This window comes from Lepeophtheirus salmonis, chromosome 8, assembly GCF_016086655.4.
Source record: "Lepeophtheirus salmonis chromosome 8, UVic_Lsal_1.4, whole genome shotgun sequence".
Taxonomy (NCBI): Eukaryota; Metazoa; Arthropoda; class Copepoda; order Siphonostomatoida; family Caligidae; genus Lepeophtheirus; species Lepeophtheirus salmonis.
The window spans coordinates 11,410,235-11,418,552 of NC_052138.2; the positions used below are offsets into that span (position 1 = coordinate 11,410,235).

At 28.8% G+C, this 8,318-nt stretch overlaps 1 protein-coding gene across 1 annotated transcript; it reads right to left on the reverse strand.

The window, feature by feature from the left end:
• Positions 1 to 4,252: 4,252 nt before the first annotated feature.
• On the reverse strand, positions 4,253 to 7,357 carry LOC121123288 (dynein regulatory complex subunit 5-like). Its single transcript, XM_040718415.2, has 5 exons — positions 6,170 to 7,357; positions 5,883 to 6,116; positions 5,613 to 5,818; positions 4,655 to 4,754; positions 4,253 to 4,535 (listed from the first exon to the last, which is right to left on the reverse strand). The coding sequence occupies exons 1-5, from the start codon at positions 6,446 to 6,448 to the stop codon at positions 4,449 to 4,451; spliced, it is 906 nt and encodes a 301-aa protein (XP_040574349.1). The 5' UTR covers positions 6,449 to 7,357; the 3' UTR covers positions 4,253 to 4,448.
• Between the last annotated feature and the right edge of the window lie 961 nt (positions 7,358 to 8,318).

The following is an 8,318-nucleotide window of genomic DNA, read 5'->3' on the forward strand; positions in this document are numbered from 1 at the left end:
TAAATATAGATTCTTAGGTATAATTTTAAATGCTAGTATATTAAAAAACAACAAAAAAAAATTAACGTGGTCACGCAAACAATTTGAAGAATGTTTGGGAGCAGAGGAGCTTAGCTATCATGACATTTAATTAAATTAGCTGCGATAAGCTATAAAACGAAGGAAATAAACACAAAGGAATTATAAAGTTGTCGATCCTCAATTCTACTCTTTGTCTCACATTTATACCTCCACAACAAATCTCCAGAGTTACTCTTCGTCTTTCACGGACTATTGATTATTTTATACTTATTCTCGACGAGAATAAGTATAAAATAATGATGAAAACTTGGTAAATAAATAAATTATGTTCAGGAAGCAATTACGAAAAGTGCGCAATCTTAAAATTTCATATTTTTTTAACCTCTACTTATAACTGTCCAACAGTTCCTTTGTGTAATTCTCTGCCATTTGTTATGCAAATCCGATGTATTTTTTAGCCCGCCCGATTTTTTGGAATTGGTTATATGAAGAATTATTTTTTCTTTACCTTCGCAGTTGTCATTATTATTTAATTTCTGAGTAGTGAATTTCTTATTCTGCAACATTGAATTATTCTTCTAAATCTGATTGAACATTCGTTTGTGATCATAAAAGACTTTGAGTAACCTTGAGGATTTGTTGTATAATTATAAGACTTAGAGTTAAGGTTTGATATCATAGTAGTTATTGCCAATATCTAGGTATGTTACAACAAAAAAAAAAATTCAAATTCCATTATATTCCTTTTGAACCTGTGTTATCTGATAGATAATGGTAAAAAAGACAATTGATACCGAAATCATGTCACTAGCTTCAATATTAAGGCAGTTATGACCAGTTGATAATCAAAATTTCACAACTTTTTTCGTACTATTTATGTTACAACCTACACCAATATCTGTGATCTAATAAAATATGATATTCCAATAAATCAACACAACTTTCTTAAACATCAAGAGAATTGAATGAAATTTCCAGGAATTACAGAATATAGTATTGTGTAAAAGGTGATACTTTTAAATACTTGCAGTTGAATTGTATAATATAAAATTTGAGTATATAAATATCTTTTCAAGCTCTCCAGACAATAAATGAAAATTATTGAAAAAGAAAACAAGAGTAGACAAAGTACTTTTATATTTTGCAGTAATAAAGATTGAAGGTGCTAATGTCGGATGAAAATTTTTGTAATTTACACTAACAAATTTATTGTAAACTTTACAAAATATTAGTAAAACAAAAGTTTTACCGTCCATTGTACCTTTTATTTGATCCATTACATCTTATTAGGATTTATAAAGCTATCTTGAAATGACTTATTTGCCAGTAAATAGTGCGATTAAATAAAGCAACGCATTGAAAGTTTTTTAACCTTTTTAAAGATTAAGAAATAATCTACATTAAATATAACTGATGGGAAATTGATTTTCTCCATTTAAGTAATGAAAAACCAGCATACCTATGGAGATTCCCAAAACACTTCTAGTCTTCTGCTCACGCTTTCTTCAAGTTTTTGTCTCTCCGTAAATCAGCATTTTGTAACATACCTACAATATTTATGTTTATTTCCTTCTATCTCTTCTCCCTCGCTACAGCTGTGTTACGGTTAAGTTGCACTCCTTCAAAACATTCTACAAATTGTCAGTGTTTATTTTCAGTTAATTTTTTTTCATGCCCAAAATAAACGCGATTTTCATCACTAATTATATATTTTCTTTTCAATAATGAGGGAATAACAGCTTTGAAAATGTTAAATACTGTTTACAGGGGCGTCTGCAGGATTATAAATGTATATATATAGATTATTTTTTTGGGGGGATGGGGGCTTGGATTTTTTTTTTAAATTGGAAAATTAAATTTATTTGAAAAAAATTGAAAAATTAAATATTTTTGAAAAAAATTTCAATTAATAATTTTTGGGATAACAATTTTAAAAATACAAAGCTATTCACAGACAATAAAATTTTTCGGAAATAAACTTCAATTATTAAATTTTTTGGATAAAAGTTTTAAAAATCCATAGCTATTCACAGACGATGAGATTTTTTGAAAAAAAATTAAAAAATTCCTAGTTATTCTCAAAAAAAAATTCAAAAATCTAAAGCTCTTTAGAAAAAACTGGAATTTTTAGGAAATAAAGTTTCTAAAATAATATTTCAAATATAAAAATTTTTGAAAAAAAAATCAAATATTAAATTTTTCCGAGAAAAATTTTAAAAATCGATAGTTATTCACAGACAATTACATTTTTTCAAACAAAAATTTGCTAAATTTAATTTAATTTCTCGTAAGAATCAAAAATTCCTTAATTTGGGGAAGGCTATAGCCCCTCCAGACCTCCCCCTGCGGACACCCCTGGTTTAGGTAACCAACGACAACAATACATGTATGCTAAAAAAATCCTTTGGATATACAACCTTATGAAAAAGTATTCAATGTATTTTCCAAGGCTGAAACTTTATTATTTGTTATTATTAAGTACAAAAATATGGTATTATGTAATTGAAACTCAAATGGACCTAAACTATTGTGTTTGGCCTTGAGGTAATTAATGAGATGCTTTGAAGATGGCTCGAGGGGATTTTTTCTTTGTGGTAGTTGTGGAGCTAATAGACGTAGCCGCACTGGATGAACTACTCGTGCTCATTCGGATTGACTTTTTTTTGTTGAGTTTTAGTAGTTCCTGGATTGCAAGATCCACTTCTTTGCTTACTCCTGTCAACCTGAATGAGAATCAAGTATGTTTTCATTATCCATGAATGTTTATTAACAATTCAAATAAAAAGTTTTTTAACAAAGAAAATGTTGATGACCTTTTATGTTCATCATCATTTGAAGTTATATAAAAGAATGCAGACTTTTATGCAATAAATACCCTTTGTGCAAAAATAACAATAATAAAAAAAAAGGTATAAATGTAGCAAAATTGGAATAATAAATTCAATTAGATCTATATGTAAATTTTATGGAATACTGTAAAAGTCAATTTATAGCAACTTCATATCTAAGTTTTAAGAACCCCTTGGGAAAACATTCGAAACTGTAGGGATCTTTCATTCTAGACTTTTCCCAGTTGTCGGTTTTTAAAGTCCCAAATTTTTAAAAACATTTTAATATTAACGTAAAGTACTTTATTTTATCCATCGAATTGGTTAACAGGACGTCCGGGAGACTTTGTTTTGAAAAAAATATTAAAAAAATAAATTATTTTTGGAAGAAAATTTGGAAAAATTAAATTTTTAGGGAAATATTCACAAAAAAAATAATATATTAGGAAAAAAATTTTGCAAAATCCAAAGCTACCCACAAAAAATTTAATTTTTTAGAAAAAAGTTTCAAAAATTAAATTTCAAATAGTGCATCATTTTTTTGGACCACTTTTCAAAAGAAATTAAATTTTTGGAAAAAAATTTCAATTATTAAATTTTTTGGATAAATTTTTTTAAATCTATAGTTATTTCCAAAAAATAAATTTTTTGGAAAAAAAATTTGAAAATTAAAAGATATTAAATAAATAAAATTATATATTAAATTTTCTACTAAAAAGCAAAGATTCCTTAATTTGGGGGTGACAGCTGCTCCTGCCCAGCCCCTGCAGTCGCCCCTTGTTAAGTAAAACTTTGGGTATATTTTTTGTACCATAATAATTTGGTACTCTTTGTAATTTAAACAGTTTTAATTTTTTATAATTCCTATAACCCAACTAACAAAATAATTATTGTGTATTTTGTTGCCTTCTGTCAATTTATCAGCTTATTTCCCCATAATTATTTTTCTGAATGTTGAATGATTGAATTTGAATTAGCTTTTGTCAGAGTGTTAACAAATTAAGTGTTAAGAATTTGCCAACTACTAACTGATTTTGGAAGAAAGATTGCAAGATGGATGATTGAACAAGACGTCAAATATTTTGGGAGTGCTAAATCCTTACATAATATATAACATACCTCAAGTCCAATTTATTAATTGTCAATGAGGATTTGACTCCTTCTAGAAGAATCATCCCACCTTCATTTCCTAGACTATTACATGCAAGGTTCAACTCTTTAATGCTCGAAGATAACTTAAGCATATCCCTAAAAGAACTACAACATTCCAATCCTAGGCGATTAGAGGATATATTCAAATAGCATAATTCCTTACTTAAACTCACAGCCTGTAAAAAAAAAACACAAATAAAAGCAATACAGTCCATAATAATTAAGACCCATGAAATAATTACAAAACTACCTTTGAAAGGAGTGCACATCCGTGATCTTTAATGACATTTAGGGATAAATTAATTTTGTACAAACGAGATTTCCCACAAGTTAGAAATAAAGCCAGGGTTTTAGCACCTTCGCAACCAATTTTGTTATTTGTTAAATCCAGTTCTCGAACTGGAGTTAGAGACATTACTTTGACGAGTGTATCAATGCTATCATCTGTTAGATGTTGTTGGGTAAATTGAGGACGGATAAGTTGTGTAAGATGCGGATTCCGTCATAGATTTCGTACATCATTTCATCATCTAGCTAAATAACGAATGTATTCTAGGATTTAATACAATTGAAACATTTAAACGAAGATAGAGTTTTATCACTAAAGACATTATGAATATAATATCCCTCAAGCTAAAAATTAATTATCTCACATTGCTGTTCTTTATTGTTAGCGAATGTAACTTCTTCAAGGATCGGAGTCCATTTGCTAGATTGCTTGAGTCTCTCATTGTGATACGAAACAGTTCCCATCTGAAATTAAACGGTTTGTCTTTCTAAAAAGTCTAGATTTACAAATAAAATCCAAACCACATATTATTACGTATTGAGTTAACACAAAAACAATCTTGAACAAAAAATCAAGAAAAGGAGGAACGATCAATTTATTATTTTACATCTTATGTACATACAGAACAATATTCGTGGACATATTTTGATAAATTATAGTCTTTGTATTCTGGGACAAGTTAAGATACCCAAGTTTGTAAAATATAAATTAAAATCTTTTTTAGTTTAAGAGACTGAATTCCCCCCCAATTTTTTTTATCACTCGATAATTTAATATTTGAACTTTCTTTCAAAAAAATCAATATTCAACATTATTTTTTTTTTTCCAAATTATTTAATTTTTCAAATTATTTCCAACAAATATAATTTTTTGTGAAGAGCGTGGATTTTTGAATTTTATCTCCGAAAAATTTAATGTTTGAATTTTGTTTTGAACAGTTGTAGATTTTTGAAATTTTGGAGCGAAAAATTTAATATTTTAGATTTAATTTTTGAATTTTCTTTTGAACATCTGTGGATTTTTGAAATTTTTTTCCCATAAGCTTAATATTTGAAATTTAATATATGACATTTTTTTGAACAGCTGTGGATTCTTGAAATTTTGTTCAAAATATTTAATTTTTTTGAGAAAACCTATGAACTATCGAAAAATTTTATGAATAGCTGTGGGTTTTCGCAAATTTTCACCAAAAATGTAATAATTGAATGTTTTTTTCCAAAAATTTAGTTTTTGTATTTTTTTTTAAACCAAGCCTTCCCCCCCCCAAAAAAACAACAACAACATTTATACATATAATCCTGTGGACGTTCTCGTATACCTACCTAAAATCTGTTCCAATCTTTTTAACTCTATAGCAAACGGAAAAGTCTTGGATCTCTTTCAAAAGAGGAAGAATGGTTGAAAAGTCAAATCGTTCCCAATTATCAGTTTCGTCATTCTTTTCCGTTTCTGGATCCTCTATAGTTGTTCCAAGACTACCAATTGCAATCTCATTGCTTTTGAAGATTTCAATGGACTTAACTCCTCTCTATTAATAGAATTGGTTGTTGGCTCAATAAAAAGACAGAATCTTATTAGTTTAAATGACTTACGTCCAGTGGTCGGGGAAGAAGCTCTTCTATATGCAAACGTTTTGTGTAGGGCTCGAATATACAAACTGATTTTTTCAATTCGTTTATGTCACTTTGTGTTGGAACGAATCTTTCTACAAGATTTTGAATGTAGCTTTCACAGTAAAGTCTCTTCCACGAGTTTCCATGCTCTGAGACGTTACAATGCGTGATCCCTAAATTGCTCAAACAACATCGTTTCCAATAAATCTCATCCTACATAAGAGGACAAATGTGAAATTCTGTTTTTGATAACATATAAACATTACTTGAATCCTTTCAACTGTTAATTTAATAGACTCAGTGGTTGAGAGAAGATGGAGAAACAAGGCTCGATCCTTTCCATGTAGATGTACTGCTCCTAGGGGCTTGACAGAAAAAAATTTGGCAAGACATCGAACACATTTCTCTGAGAGTCTAGGAATAGAGAGCTTTTCCCAAAATGGATTTTCAGCATTGATACGAGTCCCCTCTTCTGGAGGAAGAGGAGGATCTGGGAAATAGGCACGATACACTTCGGTTGGGATATTTTCAAGAAAGTTGTACATGCTTCGTTACTGTTTTGTTTGTAGATTGTTTTATTGATTAGACAAGGAATAAGGGGAAGAAGGATGAGTTTCCGTATCCTTATTATTTTAAATCCCATATATTTTTTCGATAAAGATCACATCACTCAAAATGGTTTTATTAATAATATGTAAAAGATTATCGTTTTTAGAATCATAATTATTTATTCAGAAATATGGAATTGAGAAGATCGAATTATTTACATATGTCATAGACAATAGTCAACATCAATGTAGGCTGGAATTTCCCCCCTCAAAATCGACTCTAGACAGGGCAGATTTTACCGTGAGCTGGGTCTGGGGAAAAGCTAAATGTGGAAATTAATTTTCTTATTTTTTTAATTTGAGTTTTTCAATCAAAGAATTTCTTTATTTTTGGAAATATACGTATAATGCGAGATCCTTTAATTTCTCAAATGAACTTTTTTGAAATAAAGAATATTTTCAAATCGCCTTTTTTTAATAATATATTTGAATATTTCAATGAATGACGTTTTAAAAAAAAAATAATATAACATTTAGCGAAGATTTTTACTTATTGTTTATTATGCTGTTTAGAAGTTGCGATTTTATACAAATTGTAACTTGTATAAGCAAATCGTACAAGTTGCAATCAAAAAATGAGGTAAATAATTTTAAATTAAGGTTTTACAGTAATTGGGATGAGGATAATGTAATAATGGAGTATTTTATGGGTAGTCAATAAATTAGTGGTCCAATTTTTGGTTATTTTTAATAGATCAAAACGAAAGTATACTATGAAGTACTAGTTTGAGGCATCATCACAAATTGCACTTAAAGTACCAAAAGTTTATTGACGCAATAAAAGAAGTAAACTATTACTAAATTTTAATTGATAGGGGTTGAGTTGAAAATTTGAAAAAGTCAAAACTACCGAGATTTTATTAAGATAACGTCAGGATATATGAATGAATTTATTTCAGAGGGATGTAAATCTATTTATTTTCATATGACTTATTAATTAATATTTTTATAGCAAATATCATTGTGCCTATAATCCCATAAGAAGCTGAATAGTTTTTGCATTGTGGTCCCAGTCTTACGAAAAATGAAAAACCGTTTTCGAAGTTTTTTCTTGCTTTTTTCCGACTCCCTCAGGTTGCCCTCGTCGATTGTTTCCAGAAGGGTAGCTTGAGGGACTCAGAACAACAGAAGAAATAGAGTGGAAAATTTTAGGGACATGAAAAACGAAAATAAACTATCAGAGCGGTTTTATGCTTTATGAACTTTATTTATTTTTTAATGTTGTTGATATGATTATCACCAAATTAAGGTCATAAATCAAATGTAGGCTTTAAAATATAGTTATCATTCTACTTGGGTATCTCAACTCACCTCATAAATTTAAATACAAAGCCCATAACTTTCCAAATTATGTCAAACAAATTGTGGGTTGAATGTAGTGTTGAATCTGTCCCTAAAAAAATTAAAAGTCCTATTTGTCCGGTCCTAATAAAATTTGTGAGTCTTAAAACCGATCTTATCGGTCTTTCATGGTCAATACAACATTTTATATTATTGAATCTTACCTATGAGTGAAGAAAATAAAAAAGATCGTACATAAAAAGACTGAAAAAGATTAAGGGAGACTGATTAGGAAATCCAGCTGTATATAGGTATGATATAAAAAATGAGGGTGGATAGAAAGCAAATTATTTCTGAAAACTTTGCAATTATAAACTCAAAACTATCTGTATCAAAATGAAAAACAGGGACCCAGCCCACTTGTCAGTCTTTAAGAAAGTAAAATAGATCCCTTGCAACGTTATTGAGAGTGTTACTCCTTTTTTAATTATTCAACTATATACTATAATAAATTACATAATTAAGT

Excerpts from the sequence above, each read along its gene's own strand:
- LOC121123288 (XM_040718415.2), bottom strand. The coding sequence starts at position 6,448 with ATGTACAACTTTCTTGAAAATATCCCAACCGAAGTGTATCGTGCCTAT. Across the intron at positions 6,117-6,169 it reads TAACAGTTGAAAGGATTCAA|GATGAGATTTATTGGAAACG; the intron begins GTAATGTTTATA and ends CCTCTTATGTAG. Across the intron at positions 4,536-4,654 it reads TAACAATAAAGAACAGCAAT|CTAGATGATGAAATGATGTA; the intron begins GTGAGATAATTA and ends TTCGTTATTTAG.